At 33.4% G+C, this 19,834-nt stretch overlaps 1 protein-coding gene across 3 annotated transcripts in view; it reads right to left on the bottom strand.

The window, feature by feature from the left end:
- The window catches only part of CDC123 (cell division cycle 123), a 174,137-nt gene that overhangs the window by 54,018 nt on the left and 100,285 nt on the right, over positions 1-19,834 (bottom strand). For all 3 annotated transcript variants that reach the window (XM_001363530.4, XM_056799447.1, XM_007503959.3), the window contains 2 exons: positions 14,299-14,347; positions 5,149-5,224 (listed from right to left, as the gene is read on the bottom strand). In XM_001363530.4, coding sequence (XP_001363567.1) covers positions 5,149-5,224; positions 14,299-14,347 — 125 coding nt within the window. The remainder of the gene's footprint in view (positions 1-5,148; positions 5,225-14,298; positions 14,348-19,834) is intronic.

The raw sequence follows: 19,834 nt of genomic DNA, 5'->3' as shown, positions 1-19,834 counted from the left end.
GGTAATTAGAGTACAATACAAACTTCGTTTATAATCTTTGCATTTGCTATCATTTTGCCTGATGATGTTAAAAATCCTCATTGTAACCAAAGATTACCCACTGCATGGCATATACCAAAAGCATATTTGGAATCGGTGTATATCGAAGCATTTTTTATACCTTGATATTAAACAGGCTTGCTTTAATACTATTAATTCTGCTGCTTTTGCACTTAGATCAGATAGTTTCAAATTCTATTACTATTGCTGCTCCTGTATACCTTATCCTATCTCTCATAAAAGATGAACCATCAGTAAATAAAACAATATTTGCATTCTGTAACAGTGTATCTGATAAATTTGCATGCGGTTTCTCTGACATTTATACTACTCATTCACAATTATGTAGTGACATATTCTTGATGAGGCCAATCTGGTGCTTTATGATCACTGCTTCATTTTCTTGATGTTCACTAACAATATATTCACTATAAATACATATTAAACTTACTTAAATCTGCAGTTTGTAAACCCCATTAGCCTATGAAGAAAGATTTAGACCATATAGGAGAGACTTAGGGGGTCTTGTTTGGCTATAAGCTCAGTGTGAATCAATGGTATGATATGGATGCCAAAAATAAAGCTCAAACAATTTTAACATGAAAAAAAGAAGATGAAAGCATAAAATAAAGCAATAAACAGTTTAATGGTAATTTGTGCTAGTCAGCCTTCATTTGGGATCTTAATGGAAAAAAATCTGATATTTACATGGTAATATGAGGCTTGCAAAGCACTATACACACACACACACACTCATATTACACAAACACATACATTATGTAAAATCACATTAACCTCAAAATAAACCTGTGAGATAAGTACTAATTGTATTATCATCACATTTTGGGTCTATACATTTTATTTCATTCAAGGTAGCTAGTGTAAACGAAGATTTTGAGAAGTGACAAAATGGATCTGCAGAAAAAGCAAGAAGCTTAGAACTTGGTAAACCACCAATCAAATGAGATGGAGACAGAGTTCCAATGGAATCTTGAAGGGAGCAGTTAGGAAGCCCAGCTACTTGAACTTCACTTCCTTCTCTGGTTTTTGGAAGAGAAGGTGAAAAACAAACTCTTTTTGGTCATTGATTATCTATATAACTGAATGCTGAGAAGATTTTTGGGTTTAGCTCAGAAGAAACCTGTCAGCCTTTGCTGTCAACATCTCTCCTTAGGGAAAAATAACATTATTTCCTGAATTTAAATACATCTTAGAATCATCAATCAACAGGGATAACTTATAAAATTAGGGAAACCTATTTTCCTCTCACCCCTTCACCTTACCTTACCTCCTCTATTTAAAAGAATAAAAGACCTCTTAGTTGAAAGATTTAATTGTGAGAGCTAGTTATTAGAGGAAACCTTCAAACTTACCATTTCTGAGAAGACCATTCAAGACAGTTGAAGGAGAACAAAAGGTAGGAGGAGTGCAAGATCCAGTCTCTCCCCTAGTTGGCTTCCTGGTGTTATGGCTTCAGCATTTCCTATTACCATAATTCCCCTAATAGTGGTATCTACAACACTAGGCATAGTGAATTGAGCACCTAGAGTAAGAAAGACCTGATTTCAAATCTAGCCAGGCATACTTATTAGCTGGGTGACTCTGGGCAAGACATTTTAACATGTTTGCCACTATTTTCCCATCTATAAAATAGAGACAATAATATTACCTACCTTGCAAGGTTATTATGAAGATCAAATGAGATAATAATTATAAAGCACTTAACACAGTGTCACATAGTCAGCACTATAAAAAATATTAACTATTTCTATGTAGGGGGCTCCTAGGGTGCAAATGTCTTCCATCAATGCAGAAGAGCAACTAGTCTACAACTAATTCTCTTAGAGAACCTCTTGCTGGCACCAAGAAGTCACAAAAAAGTAAATGTAGAAGTTGAATTGGAATCCACTATTCTTTCTCTTATACTATAATGAACTATGTGTCTGATTCAGGTCTTATATTTTATGAGGACACTGATGAACTAAAACAATTCTGGTATACTGAAGGAAACCATGACAAGAAAAACAGAAAGAACTGGGAGTGATGAACCTTGAGCAGAAACATGGCAATAAAATACTTCTTTCTTTCATCATATATTTATTAAGCACCTAAATACCTGAAGGGCATGAGGAGCATTTCAGTGTAAGAACTACTTTACTGTTCATTTGTCACAAATAGATTGCTTTGGGGCTTTTAAAAGAATTAACCTCATCTCTTATTCAATTAGATTTTCAGCAGGATGAAAAATACCAAATGGAATTTCAAAAATAACCTAAAGAGTAGTTTAACAAATATGTGTGATTTGCATTCCTCCATTATTTAATTACAGAAGAAAATCCTAGATAAAAATATGCCTGTATTAGAATTAATTAAAAATAAAAATGTGAACTTTTCTGATTATCTTTTATGAAGCCTGGGAAGAGCAAATCTGTTAGGGTTCTCAACTGCATCACCTTAAGCTAAATAGGAAGGGAAGTGATTACTTAAGCACAAAGTTAATTCTCTATGTGAAGCACATCTATCATGGGGGTGAATGGCATGCCACTCCATGGTTTTCCTTAATCTTGATTTTTCTGGGCCAGTCATGCCTTTAACCATACTATCCCCTGAATTTTATAACATTCCTCTTTCTAACATACCAGATCTCAGAGGCAAAACTGCACAGTGGAAAGAATACTTGACTCATATGGAAGAAAGCAGGATTTAAAATCCCAATATGGATAACATTTTCTTAGTTTTGTGACATTGGGCAAAGGATTTAAACTCTCTAATCCTCAATTTTGATATTCTGAGGACAATAATACTTGCAATTCCTATATCACAGGAGTATTCTAAAGATAGAATTTTGTAAAATTTTAAGTACCACAAAATTGTCAACTAATAGTATCATTATTGCTGCTGCTTTTGTTTTGTTCAAATATGTGAAGGACTGTCACGGTGAAGGGAGACTATATTTATTCTGTGTAACTCAGACCAACAAGTATCTTCAAGCAGTATCAGTTTTTTGGATACCATGTCATGCTGGTGTCCACAAAGCAGAACTAATACAAATGGATGGAAACTACAGGAAGTCAAATTTATGCTCAAAACAAGAAGCAGCTATGTGAGATGCCAAAATATGGAATCTACTTTTTATGACAGCAGTGAGTTATCTGCCATCAGAGGACTTCAACTAGAGGATGTGGTAGTAAGGACAGAGATTGGCTTTATCATCCCTAAGGTCTCTCCCAACTCTAGATTCAAAGAATCTTATAGATTCAAAAAACTTATTGAGAGGGAGCTTTAAAGTGATATAAGAAATAGTTTTTGAACCATTAGAGCTGTCTAGAAATGCAATGTGTTCAACAAAACCAACTGAACTAAAATAAAAGGGAACATAACTGGAGGAAAAATCTTTATAGCAAATTTCTAATTAGAGTTTTCATTCCCAAAATAAATAAGGAACTCATTCAATCATAAAAGTCATGTCTCAATTGATAAATGATCAAAGGATAGGAAGAGGCAATTTTCTAAAAAATATATAAATTTATGTATATAACCTAGATACCAATAGCCACATGGGAAAAAAGCTGCAAACTAGAGAAACTAGAGAAATGCAAATTGAAATAATTCTGAAGTTCCACTTCACACCAATCATATACTAAGTTGAAAAAAAAGGAAAATGACAAATTTTGGGGAGGCTCTGGGAAAACTGGCACATTCACTGTGGTTGAAGCTTTGAATTGCTCCAGCCATTCTAGAAATAACTTGGAAATATGCCCCCAAAGCCATTAAAGTACATATACCACCTACCACGTGCCTAGCAATACAGCAATACCACTACTAGACCTACCCTACAATGAGATCAAAGGAAAAAGAAAAGTACCCGTCTGTACAAAAGCATCTTTGTTTCTCTCCAGGAACCACTCCAGTCTCTCCAGATGCTCTACCACAATGCCACAGTAGCCTCTTCACCTTGAAAAGTTCATTCTGCCCCTGGCCTTCTCATACTGCAAGTACACTCTAGCCCTGAAGCCCCTTCTCTGATTTTTAGGCAATTACCAGAAGCTATATTTTAAGGAAAGGGTCCAGAGCAGCTAAATCTTCATTCCTCTCTAGACTCAATTCCTGACTCTCTGAACTTTCTGCATCAAGCCCCAACTTGGGTACTACCCACACTTTTCAGCTCTTTTTTTAATGTTTTCTTCTTCCATTATAGAATGTAAGCTCCTTGGAAATAAGAACTCCCTCTACTTCTGCTTGTATTTGTTTTCCTACCATTTATCATAGTGCTCAGTACACAGTAAGCATTTTATAAAGACTTGATGATTTTAAGCTGCTATTTTCACAGTAGCAAAGAACTGGGAACTACGGACTATTCAACACTGGGGAATGGCTGAACAAATTAGGGCATATCAATGGAATGGAATAATATTTTACCATAAGAAAATATGAAAGGAACAGATTCAAATAAACATGTGCAGACTTGTATGAACTAATAGAGAACAAGGAGAACAACTTAATAAAACTGTGATAAAAAATAAAGCCCTAAAAACTCAGATCAACTAATTTAACCATGACTCTAGGGTATTAACAATTAAGTCGACTACCCACCTCTCAACAGAGAAATGAATGATCTAGGCATGAGAATTAGACTTTTATTTTTTTGGACATGGCCAATGCAAGAATTTGTTTTGCTTGATTATGTGATTTGTTTGTTTGTTTTCCCCAATGGAAGGGAGGAATCAGGAACAGAAAAACTTATTTTTGTTAATTAAAACCAAAAAATGTAAACTCCATAAGGGAAGGTACTGTTGATTTTCATTCTTTCATTTTTTGTACTATCCAAATATTAGGCACTTTAGAAATCCTTGTGGATTTTTTTTTAATGCAACTAATATGATATCTCAGAATTGAATTCTCTAGCACTATAAAGTTTCTTATAGAAGTTAGCTGGTCTTCTGGCAGAGACTTTTTAGAAAAGAATGCCTAAAAATTCTATAATTATTTATATAGAGTTAAAGTCTCACTGAACTATAAAAATTCTATAGCTAGTTGTAACTCATTCCACAAAAAGTTTAGGTTTTTAAAAAGTCATTTTATGAAAAAAAAATCAAAAAAGGTTCTCACCAATAAGCTTATTTTCCTTGACAAAACATCTGAATTCTGCCCCAGGAATTAATTCACACCATTTTCGAAGAACAAGCTGCCATGAAAAGAAAAAATATGTCATTAACACATAAGAAGGAAAAGCTCAGAGGAATGATGAACATTTACCTTAACATGAAGTAGTATTACCAGAGGTTTCATGTGTTGTTCTTGACATGAGAAGTAAAATATTAGGGTTTGTTTTTTTTTAATGAGTATAGGGTCTTGACCTTTGATTTCACTGATACGGGGAACTCCCAGATGAAAAAACTCTCTCTCTAGCAGTGCAAGTTGGTATCTTTTCTGCAACGAGAATGCTTAGAACACTGAGGGATCCTAAGTCATAAAGTCAATATGTGCCAGAGGTAGGACTTAAACCCAGATCTTTTTGGCCCCATAGCCAGCTCTCTGGTCAGTATATCATACTGCCTAGCAGATCTTTTACTAAACAAGGAAAAAATTATTGAAAACTCTTATGACAAAGGTTACCTTTTAATTTATTATGTTAATGTACCTATATGATATATAATAGTAAAAATGCCACAAAAAAGTCACAAATTAACAAAATTTTCTCCACAACAATTTATATTCCCTTACTTCAAAGTGAATGAAAACATTTCATAGCAACCTATACCTAAAATGCTATAGTTATGGTTGTTTATTATGAATTAATGTTCATCATTATGGTTAAATATAAAGGCAAAAATAGAATGCTACTAGGGGCTAGCCTACTCATAGAAATGAAAACAAAATAGATGATCATCAAATGGGGAATGCCTAAACAAATTTGGTACAGTAAATTGTATAATTACTGAAAGAAATTATTAATATGAGAAATATGGGAAAACATATAACTGAAACAAAGTAAAATAAGCAGTGCCAGGAAAAGAACAATGACAAGAACAATAACAATGCAAAGAACAAAAATAAAACAACTGAAATTGAATGCTATAACATAAAAAACAACGTTGGCCCAAAAGAAATACCTCTTCCCTCTCATTCTAGCTTTGGGGAGGGAGAGATGGTGCATCAGAAAGGGACTGTTACAATATTTTTACTATCTTGAATATTTACTGTTTTTCTTTTTTTGTTGTTCTTTGTTATAAAAATGGTTCTCTGGAAGGGAAAGCAAAAGGGATACATTGGGAAATGTAGATGATATAAAAATAAAAGATATATCAATGAAAAAAATTTTAAGGGAAAAAAAGTCTTACCTAAGACTCAAATAATAATCTTATAATCATGAGTGATTCACTTAACCTCTCTAAGCCCCATTATGTTCATCTCCAAAATGGAGAAAATATCTCCAAGCACCAACTTCATTCAGCATTAAACAGTTACTATAAAGTTCACATAGAATGACCTGGGCAAAATGCTTTGCAAACCTTAATGTGTTATATAAATGTCAGTTATTACGACACACTGATGTGAACTTTGGAATTTTTTGGAGCACACAAAAAATTATTCAACATTTGAAACAATTCTTTTTTCATTTTCCAGTTTTGTTACTAGAATATTGTCTAAAATAGGCTACTCAAGTTGTGATGATTAGCAAGACATAATGACAACTGTACACCCGGTCTTCACCAAGAAAAGTCTTTGAAACAATGTAAAAATTATATTTAGGCAAATGACAACTGCAACTGGCAAATAAAATAACAATAAGTCAGGAATCACAATGTCAGAAATTGTTTATTATCATCAAATGTATACTAATAATGATAAAGCTTACAAAATATTTCCATCATGATTTCAATGTATTACCCTTCCATTGGTACAGAGCTCAGTCTTCAGGAGTTACCATAGCTAGAAAATTCTCCAACCTTTAGCTAAGCTGGAGATCAGTCCCTCCAAACTTAGATAAAAGATTACAAACAAGAGCCCTTACATAAACAGATAAAACTTAATAAGGGAAAAATGTAAACTGTCTCATACATGGGTTCAAAAAATATCATTACAAGTATAAGATGAGTTAAATGTGTCTAGAAAACAGTTCATTTGAAAAAGATCTGGGGTCTCCAAGGTCATTATGAGTTACTAATGTAATAAGGCAGCCAGAAAAGTTAATGTAATTCTAGGTTGCATTAAGAAAGACCTTTAAAAAGAAATGAAAGAACCGCTGTATTCTGCCCTGGTTGGATCACATCTAGAAAATTGTATTTAGTTTGGGATTCTATAGATTAGGAAAGATACTGACAAACAGTAGTCCATACAGGAGACCCAGATTAGCTTCTGCATGCCATAACATCTAAGGAATTACTGAAAGAACTCAGTATGAATTTTTTAAAATATTTGTTGACGTCTGAAAAGAAATGGGGGATATAGTAACTATCTTTAAGTCTTTAAGTATTTTGAAGGTCATTGTATGGGAAAGGAATTAGGTTTGTTCTTTCTGGTCCAAATTAAAGTAGCTGGTGAAAGCTTAAGAGGCAGATTTAGTCCTGAGAGAAGGGGAATTTTTTAGGAGTTTTTCAACAGTAGAATGGCAGAATAGTAGGTTTTCCCTAAAGAAAGGCCTTCAGCTAAAAGCCAAATGACTATTACTTATCAGGAATGCTACAGAATAGATTCCTGTTCAGATATGAGTTAAACTAAATGTCCTTCTGGGGTGCTTTCCAACTCAAATACTGTGATTCTTCTTTTAATGAATGTTTATTGAGTCCTCACTATATATCTGGAACTATTCTAGGTACTGTGAAAGGCAGAAAATGAGATATGAGGTCCTTATTTTCAGAGATGTTAATTTAAAAGATATCAAAAGGATGAAAACTTTTTCTCACTCAAAAAAACCCAACTTCTAGCTTTGGAAGTTTTGACAATCAAAATTAAAAGTACTCATATAGTCAAACGGGTCTGCCTGTAATCCTTTTGATTTGGATGTTCTCTCCAACAATGTAGACTAGAACTCACCCTGTGAAATTCTTGCCTGTTCTCTCATAAGTTCACCACAAAGGATGCACCCAATATCTTGGAAATCCTCCTTGCTTTCTCTTGATATCACAAAGGTACCAGTAAAGCACTCCAGTACCTAACATCCCTTATACTCATCAAATGACTAGCCTATCTTCTCTTCTATCATATAATTAAATGACAAAATCTTTTACTCCAGTTGTTCTTCAAAGTTCCTCACTGATTATATGTTACAGTCTGCTCACACCCACCATGTGTCTTTCTATTTCACTCTGTGAAACACATCATTAATTCTTTGGAGATTTTTCATTCTATGTTTTGCTGGCATAAAGCAACACCAGTAGAATGATGGTATTAAAAAGAAGGATCTTAATTTTCATAGTTTAGAGGTAGTAAGGGAGTTTTGAAATGTTCCAAAGGCAATTCAGTCTGCTCCCCTCTTCAATTCTAGACCTAACTTGCTGTCTATTTATACTATATGTTCCAGATATAGAAACTAATAGATAAGCTCTATTTTTTCCCTGAAATGTTCAGTAGGCAATAAATATTTATCTGGGTCTTTATCTGGCCAAACTCTTGAATGCCCACAGTTGTCTGTAATATTCCAGAATCAGCACAAAGGACATCTGCCAACATAAGCATCTAGAAAACCTCACCATCTGCAAGAAATATTTCTTCAACCTGGAATATGTATTTGATCTCCTCCATTATGGTGATAAAAAGTTTTGGCAATGAAATATCTATTTTATATTTTACTTGTTTATGATCAATGAATTATTGAATAAGGTTATTTTTATTACTATAGCTCTTAAAGAATCTTGAGAAATTTTCATATAAGAATGAGGGATATATTGTTGAAAAAACTTATCGGACAGCATTTTGCTCTACCAGATCATATGATTTTTCATAATCAATAGCTAATAAGCATGGTAGACTCTTATATTTGTTACACCCTTCAGTTTAAAGTGAAAATAGTAAAGATATGTTCCATTGTGAAATACTGAATTGCTTAGAGAAGTCTACTTGTTCCCTATTAATATCCCTATCAAGTATGGCCTCAATTCATGATTCAGTTTTGTATAAATGGGAGACATAGGTCAGTGGTTACTGATGTTCTCTTGTTCACCATTTTTCCAGGATTAGTAAGGTCCAAGATTTTTTCCATGCCTTTGATAGTTTCTCTTGCTTCAACTCAAGCCCCGCACAACTGTGTCACCTGCAAGTTACACATAATTGGTCCAATCAGGCTGCTTTTCCCATCTTTGTCCCTTTTGTGCCATTTCTATATCTCTAACAGCACAACAAAGACCATGAAGCTATGGTTCAAGCATAATGGTTGCACTATTTTTGTTAGAGAACATTTTCTCAAAATAATTTTTGCACACTTGTTCCATTCCCCCCCTCCACCCGTTTCTTTGTCCTCCTTCCAATTTTATCCTATCCCTGTGGATAACTCTGGCTATCTTAACAAGCTTTCTTTAAACTGGTTTTAGTCTCCATTGCTTTTCTCTGCTTTTTGGGACACTATTACTCCTCATAACTTCATTTTTTCTAAAGATTTTGCAAACAAGTTTATATTCTAAACTGCTATTGGCTTTGGCAGCAACTTACTCTGGCAAGTTAAGTCGGATGTTTTCTTGCTAATGCAATTTCTGGATTCTTTTGGTCTTCTTGCTGTGGCAATTAATATGGCGGTCAAACTTCTGTATAAAATTGTGGTACTTTGTCAATATAATATTTTGTTGCCCATTTCCCTTGGCAATTACTTGTTTAAATAACTCAAGAATTGCTGTTTCAGTTGTTTTCTATATTTTTTGTCATCATTGTTTTTTGTTTTTTTAATTAAATTTTTTTTAAATCAGCAAAAGTCCTCTTTCCACTCCCTTTTTCTGCTAAAAAATAAAGAAAAACAAAACTCCTATTATAAATATGTATAGTAAAGTAAAACTAATTTTCTTGTTAGCCTTGTCAAAATAATCAGCCTCATTCTTGACTTCTAAATTTTTTACCTCTTTCTTGGGAGGCAAGAAATATATTTCATCATTATTTTTCCGGATATGTTATTGGTTATTATAATTATTGGAGTTCCTAAGTCTGTTTATCTTAACATTATTGTCATTATATAAATTATTCTCTTGGTTCTGATCACTTCACATCATTTAAATAAGTTTTCTCAGGTTTCTCTGAAACCATTCCCTTTATCATGTCTTATAACATATACTGTAACTTTTCACTCATTCTCTATTTAATGGATATCTCTTCAGCTTCAAATTCTTTGCAACTAGTTTTTTGCAACTTTTTATACATTCTTTTTATACAACTTTTTATATATTCTTATTGAGTTTGTTTTGTGATCAAACTCTCCATTAATCAACATTCTCTCTAATTTCCCCTTCTCTACTAATCCCTTCTATTTTGCTATTTCTGTATTTCTGCACACAACTATATTTGTACTCCTTGCTTCTTTGACTAATTAGGATGAGGATATTGTGCAGGTGTCAGACCTTTCTTGCATCCTTCCTCCTTGTTTATATAGACTTCCTCTTGAGCAGTCTGATTATGTGAGCCAGATTTCTCTAATCTTCTTTTCCCTTTCCATTCTTCTTCTAAGACCAAGATATAACAAAACCACTCTCAGACCTTCTAATTAGGTTCAATCTATGAGCCTTGATGACAGGGAGGACACATATCATCTCCTTATGCTGCAATGCAAGTAGTTTATCCTTGTTCAGTCCAATGCGATTGTTCATATTTACCTTGTTAAGTTTCTCTTGAGTTCTCTGACTATTCTTCAAAATTCCTCTGCAGCTCTGGTTTTTTCATCAGGAAAGCTTGAAAATCTCCTATTTCATTAAAGTCTCCTATAGCATTTTCTCCTATAGCATTAAACTCAGTTTTGCTGGGTAAATTATTCCTGGCTGTAAGCCTATATCTTCTGCCTTCAGAAATACCATCTTCTAAGCTCTTTGCTCCTTTATAGTGGTGGATACTAAATCATTTGTGGTCCTAACTTTGGCTACTCAGTAAATGAATATTTTTTTCTTTCTGGTTTTCAGGTTGCTTGTGGTACTTTTTCTTTGACCTGGAAGCTCTGGATTCTGGCTATCATATTCCTGGGAGTTTTTATTTTGAAGTTTCTTTCAGGTGATGATCAGCAGACTCTATTTCCACTTTGCTCTCTGCTTCTTGGAAAGCTGGGCAATCTTCTTTTAAGAATTCTTGAAACAGAATACCTAGCATCCAGGTAGTTCAATAATCCTTTAGTTTCTTCTTACTCTATTTTCCAGGTGAGTTGGGTTTTTTTACAATATAACTTAAATTTTCTTCTATTTTTTTCAGTCTTTTGACTCTTTTACTATTTCTTGTTGTCTCCTAAAACCATTGGCTTTTTATTTGGTACATTCTAATTTTTAAGGCATGTATTCCTAAGATAAAATTTTTTACTTCTTATTAATTCACTTTTAAATTCCTTTTTCCATGGCTCTCATTGCTTTCAAACTTTTTTTTTATTTAGTGCTCTCATTTCACTTATAAAAACATTTTTAAACTCTTGGTTCATCAACTAGAGGAACTAGTTGATTCTGTGCCCAACCTATGTTTTTCTTTGAGGTTTTAGCTATAGGCAATTTAGGCATTATATTCTTCTTTTGAGCTTCTGTTTTAAGCATCCCTATCACCATAATAATTATTTGTTGTTGTTATTTCTTAATAAACCTAATACAAAGTATTAGATTCAAAGCAGAAGAGTAGTATGTGGTGGTAGGCAATTTGGGTTAAGTGACTTTCCTGGGAGTCACACAGAGAGGAAGAATCTGAAGTCAGAATAGAACCCAAGACCTTCTCTCTCTAGACTTGGCTCTCTATCTCCGGAGTCACCTAGCTGCCCCCCATAATAGTTTTTAATAATGACCCTTTTTTCCTTTGCTTATTCTTCCAATCTACTTCCTGATTTTATATCATTTTATTTTGTATTTTTCTTATTTAATTCAATTTTTTATTATATTCTTTTTGCAGGGCCAACCTCTACACATTTATAAGGTAGTCGTGGGGATGTCTGAGTTGGTCTTGCTATTACTTTCTTGGGTTATTGAGGGTAGTGTTATTTCAGTATCAAAGGGACAACTCGGTGTAGGGACCCACAAACTTTCAGTGCTCATATCTAAACTAGGGCAAAGTCTAATAACCGCCCCACCTCTGAACATTTCTGACTTCTTTTTTGGTCTCTGAGAACAAGCCTTTTTGGAGCTCCAGTAGAATATTACTGGATTCAGCCCCTACTGCCTAGTTAAAAAGTTCTTCTGGCTCAGCAATTCCTATCCTGACTAGTTCACTGGAGACTTGGGGATGGCCTGAAAACTAGAATCAAGATCCTGCCCCACCTGCTTTTTGCCTCAGTATCCAGGCAGCCTGTGACTGCTCCTTAGCCTGGAATGCCATCCCTAGACTCTGCCCTTGCAGAGCAATCTGCCCTAGATCTCTGACTCAAAAATGTGTAAAGAGTGATAGAACTGCCAGGTGGCGCCCATTTCTATACTATGCATAAGTATAAGCTGTTCTATGCTGGATCTGGGACCTCTAGAACACAATTTACCATATTTCTAATCAAACTCCCTTCCCAGTCTCCATTGACCTCCCTTATGTATATATCCCTAAATTGACCTGGATAGAAAAAAGACTTTTTCTTGGATTTTCCAATTAGGATTTAGTCCGGTAGGTTTTCTGTTTAGAGAAGCTTTTCTGAGTATATGGTGAAGGAGAGGTGGGAAGGACATTGTACTTTTCTTCCTATTCTGCCTTCTTTGCTGCCTTTTTTCTTCTTGTTTTTACTCTTTCAGATTTTAGATTTGACAAGGCAGTCGTCTGACCATAAACAAAAAGGTAGCTCAAGGATAACTCCCACATCAATAACAATTCTGTTGTTCTAAATTAAAATGTAATACATTTCATCTTCTTTAATGTTATTTGATACTTGTCCTATATCCAGCACCTATCAACTCTTTTCTCAAAAACAGTATTCATGATGTAAAGGTATGAGTCTTCAGTATAATTTATGGGAAAGATTGGTTAAGGAAGAAGAAAAAAAAATTTGTAGACTAATCTAAAAATCAAGTGGTCTTTTAAAATTATTATTACATTTTTCAAATGTGCTTTGGAGAATATTAAATTTGATTTTAATGCATTAGATAATATAGCATACTAATAAATAATATATTCAAAGGAAAAATAAATTGCCTGATTTAAAAATTTTTTTTAAACCAGATCAGAGACATTCCTATTTATCAATAAACTAACATGTCAAAAATATAAGTGCAAAAAATTTGGGTAAACATAAAAGTAGCATTTCCAAAGTTCTTAACATATAACTGGATAGCAAAAATTTTAAAGTCTAGATTATAAATCCTTTATATGGTGTAGTGACAGAGCACTGGGCCTAGTGTCAGCAAAACCTGAGTTTAAATCCAGCTTCAGAAACTTATCAGCTTTGTAAAAAAGTAGGCAAGTTTTAAAACAGCAATTTCTGCCTCCCTTGGTTTCCTCATCGATGAAATGGAGATGACCACTTCCTTCTCAGGGTTATTGTAGGGAATAAAGAATATTTATAAGTGCTTAGAACAGTGCTGTGCACATAGTAATGTGATAGAAATGCTAGTAATCATTATTATTTCTACTGTTATTTCAATTCTGATGTTCCAATAAGAGGCTGCCCTATTTCTGGCCAAGCTTAAGAGTAAAATCTGGCAGCAAAATCATAACAATGCAATGTCTTACTAAAATCTAGAAGATGAAAGAGGAAATTAGTAAAGAATATAAAGTAACTTTCATCATCAGAGCTATACTGATTTAAAAGCCTTTACCATTTAATAGTTGCTTAAGGACCCTGTAAATACAGTTCTGAATTATAGGTCCCACTTGCCTGACTCAATAAGAAGACATGTTAATATGAAAACTTTTATTGGTTACAAGCTTTGTTTAAGAAGCAGAAATCATTAGTATAATTAGTATCTATAAAATACAAGTAAATCTATAAGATATAAGTAGAGTTCTAGGTTCTCATCTTTTTAAAAAAAGAATATAAAATTTTACTTTTCATGAAAGAATAAATAACATTCTTGTATATCTAAGTCTGGACTGGTAAAACCAATTTAAGAAATTCAACTCAATGAACATTTATTTAGTATTTACTAAGTACCAGAGCATCAAGAAAAAGGAAAGCTTCCTTACCTCATATTCCATACAAGGGTCTGGGGAATCATCAGTACAGTGAACAAACCTTTAAAAGAAAAGTATTTCTACTTTATTTTATTTGTTGTCACTTTACATACACTGACATACTATTTAGTATGTAGTATCAGTAGTAGTATCATTTAAGAGAGTAATATTTTGTTGAAATATAAAAAAAGACTACCAGAAATCTAACTGGTCACAGGATCATAACTATAACTTGCCATTCTATATTATAGAAACCACAATCCTTTTAAAGAAACCATTTATTTATATATATATATATATATGCTTCTATCAATTCTGCTATATTTTCTTTATGAGGTAAATATATTTATTTAGTAATAATTATAATATGTGTAAAGTGGGGTTATTATAATGGTAATACATAGAGAATCAAATATTTTCAAGATCTGGAAGAAACTGGAAGGCCATATAATTTAAACCCATACCCAGTTTTGAAATGATCTCTTTATTACCTATAAAATATAGTCATTTGATCTCTGTCCAAATTCTAGTGATTCCGAAGTTACTGTATGACAAGGCACTATATTTCATTTTAGGATAGAACTAATTCATAAAAGCATCCTACTTCTTAGAAACATACTGGCCTCCTTTCCTTTTTGAATAACCTCATTACACATGAAGAGTATGAAGTCAACCAAAAAAGCTGATATGATTAGGTTTGCACCAAAAGAAGCTGAGCTTCCAGAAACAGGAAGTTCAAATCCCCTACCTCGTCTGTCATTACTATATTGTGTTTAGCTCTGGGTGTCACAGTTTAAAAAGTAAATTCTCAAAAACCAAAGTGCTCAGAGGTGGGTAGCTAGGATAGGAGGACCTTGAGTCTGAGAAGGACATAGGCAGAATGGGTTAGCATAAAGAAAAGAAAATGCAAGGGGACATTGAGAAGTAATCTGAAAGGCTATCATATGGAAGGAGGATCTTCCTTGGTCTGTTTAGCTCTAGAGGACAGAATCAGAAGCAAATAGGGTTAAAGTTAAAGGTAGCTGATATCCCTTCTAACTCAAATTCTGTGATTCTGTGATTTTACTAAGCCAAATGGACATAAAAACAAGAGTAGCTATTGTATAACTTAATTTCTCTGGTAGTTAATTTCCTTATTTGTAAAAAGGGAATTGGATTAGACTTTCTAAGGAACCTTCTACCTTTAACTAATTATAATAATGATAATAATGGGCTAGCATTTACATATAACTTTAATGTCTTGCAGAATACTGTATACATGTTATCTAGAATAATGTGAAAACCTATTATAAGTTTAAAAGTCCCAAATTATCATACAACTTAAAGTTACAAAGGTTTATATAAATTCATTTAAACTATGAATAGCAGCATAAAAACATCTTTTACAATGTTTTGCTAACACTTTCAATATTAATAACCACATCAAAAAAATGTAAATACCAATCAACAATTTAGAGAACATATCAGTAGGCACGAAGTACTTATAATTTTTCAATTTGATCCTATCACTAGGAAACCTGAGTAATTAATTGTTAGTGGTTTCACAAAGATTTGAGGCAAAATAAGTTCAAGATCCAGATGTATACGCTTTGTCTAAAAACTTAAACTAAAAACTTAGAAAAATCCAAAAATATTCTCAGTATAATTATTTTTAAAAAATAATCGATGCTTATTCATCCATCTGGTCACCTGAACTAATACCGGCATTCCCTGGCAGATGAGGAAATTATCTTCCTGGAAACAGCCTGGAGAAAAAGCTTCCTACCTAAGTGCTTCATCTGATACTTCCAGAGCTTGGTCAGGTAAAACAAAATCAATCAGCAAGCACTAAAAAAGCACCTACGGTAGTCTGTGTCAAGGCACCATGGAGAAAGTTAAGACAGAAAGCAAACCTTAACACCCAAAAGAACTAGGTTCAAGTTCTGCCTCTGAAATATATTGGCTATGCGAACCTGAGCAATAAATTTAAACTTTAAACACTCTAAACCATTCTCTAAAAGTTGCTAGAATTCCCCAAATCGATGAAATTGGAGATCTAGTCTGTCTATCTTATTAAGTGCCAGACACTGTGCTACTTGCTACAGATATAAAGTCAAAAGTGAAACAGTCCTTGACCTCAAGGGCATGACCTAATAGAAGAGAAAAACATTTATAGGCATATACAAAATAAGGAGAAAATAGATACAAAGTTAACTGTGGGAAAGCTAGCAGGGAGATAATAGAAAGGTTTCACATAAAAGTAGATAACTGAACTGTCTTGAAGGAAAGCAGGGATTCTCAGAGACAAATGTAAGGAAGGAGTACCATCCACGTGTAGAGAAGAAGCATTGCAGAGGCATGGAGCTGAAAGACAGACTGTCATGAATAAGAGAAGCAAAAAGATTGGTATGACTCCTGCTGAGTGTATAAAGGAGTAGAATATGTAATGATGCTGCAAAGGGCCAGGTAGTAAAGGGCTTAAAATGCCAATTGAAGTAAATGGCAATAGAAATTGCAGACTAATAAACCTTACATTTTCAACTGTAAACAAAACTTGATGGCTTCTACAAGTTTTAAGTTTTTATTAGACTGGTTTAGAGCTCACAGGTTATTAGTGGCAGAAACCAAAGAGAATAAATCATACATGCAAAAAAAATTTTTTAAAGAAATTATCTTTCTGGTTCATAAAAAGAAAAATATGAATTCTATACAGTATTTGAGCTACAACTTGATATCTTACTGGATAAGTGTTATTTAATCATGTTATTTGTTCACAAAGAAACTTAACAGATATATAATGTTTCTAGCATAAATTATACGAAATATAATAAACCAACTTGCAGACTACATATGACAAAGCTGGATTATTCACTAAACACAAAAATGCTGGTATTTTTTTAATGCAATGGTAATGGACCAAAAAAAAAAATCTCTGCTAAAACTCTTACCAAGCAATGATGCTCAGCTCAATTTCTACTTCTCTGAACTAAGATTGTAAAATTCAGCATTAGTATAGAAAAGGAAAGGAAAAAATTTAAACACAAATATTTCAAAAGGCTTCAAAATCACATGACAAAAAGAACCTAAGAATCATCCCTGAGACTTGTTATATGGTATCTCTATAAGTAATACTTACAACAAATATGCCTTTCCTCCTGAGTTGATAAGCCATATGACTCCCTAGAAAGTTTAGTATCATAACAGCTCCCCAATGAAAGGGGATTAAGCAGACAATCAATGGGAAAGAGGGAAAGAAAGAGAGGAAGATTAATATTCTTTCCAAAAAAGAAAATTTATTTCATTTGAAGATTTCTGTCAACTTTGAGATACATATATAAATAATAACAAATAAAAAATAAATATCTGCATTATATATTAGGTTATAAGCTCCCTGGTGGAATAGATGATTTCAGGGCAGGAAATGAGAAATCCTTAAGAAGTATTAAGAGTAAATTTTAGGGTTGAGACTGAATATATTTTGTAGTGGTCACCAGGAATTTAAATTCTAAATCCCAATGAAATACTCAAGTCAGAATGGAATTTTATGGTGGTTTATTTGCAATAGAAGGAAGAAATTAAGAATGAGGGAGAGAGAGAGAGAGAAAGGGAAGATCTGCTCTGGACTGGTCTGAGCCAGGGGGAGTTCAGAGGCCTCAGCCAAGGGGCTTTCCCAGAAGATTAAATCTAGCTCAGTTTCCAGGCAGGAGGCCTCCTCCAAGATGAGGGATCTCCTTGGAGGCAGGTGCCTTCAGAAAGGTCAAGGAAAAGAGTCAGCCTTATCACTCATCACATGGTCGTTTCAAGGAAGCAGTCGGAGGTCCCACGCTCTATCAAGTCAAGTTCCACCGCAAAAGCCCCTCTCAAAGGAAGTGACGCAAAATATAAAGGCAGTTCTTTACATCACTTCCTGTGTCTCACATGTACCAATGATGGCTTAAACTTGGCTTTGGACAGCCCAGAGGGTCAGTCAGTTGTTTCTGATTTGTCACTTGCTAGCACATGCAGCTCAAAGACCTTCCTCCTCCACAGTTAATCCTTAAGTGGCAGTGTATACTTTCCTGGTTGCTAGAATTCTAAAGACTAAGCAGGGTGGAGTAAATCTAAAATTCACAGAAGGCTCCAGAGCCTAGCACAATGACTTCAAGCTCTGCTTGGTGGTTAATAAATGTATGTTGAATTGAATGTACATTTGTACATGGGAAGAAAAAAGTCAGTAAAAAAAACTTTCAAATAAGAAATGGTTTAAACCTATTTGGTATATTTAAGCAAAAAATCTGTATAAAATTCACTCATTTAAAAAGTCTAGAAGAAGTCTTTTCTTCCAAATTATAAATTCAAGATCCTTGGCAGGATAAGTGTATTTAGCCTGTTATTAACCCTCCAAAAAAAGTAACAAAATTATGATTAATGTTACATAATATATAGCAAAAAAGCAAATGGGAAAAGCATCCTAAGAAAAAATACAGTAAATCTACAATACAATGCATTAGTAATATGAAGCCATACGAATGAATTCATTTTAAAATAGGACAAAAAATTGTAGGAGGTGGGAGGGAGGATGATCTCTATTTTCAATTTTAAAAGAAAACTACTCTGATGACAACTTCTATGAAAAAGTGTCCACAAATGCTTTCCTGAATATAAAAGAAATTACCCAACTAGGGAATCAATGCAATTTGTTCATGATTTCTTGGCAACAAAACTTTAGCCGAAAACAGAAAAGACAAATATATTAACAGTTAACTCTATATTAATTACAAGGCCCTCATAAATTCTTTTCTCTTTTCTTTCATTTCTACCTGGTCTAATTCTCCAAAATGGTCTCTTAAGCAAGTTTAAGACATAAATTTTGTTTCTTCATTAGTAAGCATTAATCATTTATTGATGATTATGATAACTATAAGTCTCTTTCCCAACTCAGTGTCTTGATGCCCAGCATTTAGTGCTGTTCTAGAATATATCTGACTCATACTTGGAAAGTCAAATAGAATAAAACATCAAAATACTTCTAACATCCAGTTCATCGAAAACACTAGCAATATTCTGTGGGTAGACATTCTGTACTAAAAAAATTTCTTACCAAATAAAAACAATTTTACACTATGTAGCATTTTATAGTCTTTCCTTAAAGAGTAGAAATAACTACTGGGAATAGCAATCCATTAAATAGAGTGACATATAGGACCTGGGTTCTCACACTTGGTATGTCAGAATCCCACTTTTTTAAATATTTGAATCATTCAATTCTTCAATTCTATTTTCTTGAGTTTTATTACTGGGGTAGCATTCAATCACATCAGTGCTTAATTAATATTTATTAAACATTTTTCAAATGAAGAATGTTAACTATAATTATAGTATTAATAAGCAACTTCTACCCAATTAATGCACAGAATCTTGGTTGGCATTTCATAACAAAGCATTTTCTCACTACTGAACTAACAAAGCGAGTAATGGAATTCTATGTACTAAAATCACAAAATGTTAGTCAAATTATTGATCATTTTTAGAAATATATACTTTCAAAGTAACATATCCTATGGAAATTAAAACGATTATTTATCAATGA

This window comes from Monodelphis domestica, chromosome 5, assembly GCF_027887165.1.
Source record: "Monodelphis domestica isolate mMonDom1 chromosome 5, mMonDom1.pri, whole genome shotgun sequence".
NCBI lineage: Eukaryota > Metazoa > Chordata > Mammalia > Didelphimorphia > Didelphidae > Monodelphis > Monodelphis domestica.
The sequence above is the reverse complement of the archived record's forward strand: the minus strand, read 5'-3'. Positions and strand labels throughout refer to the sequence as shown.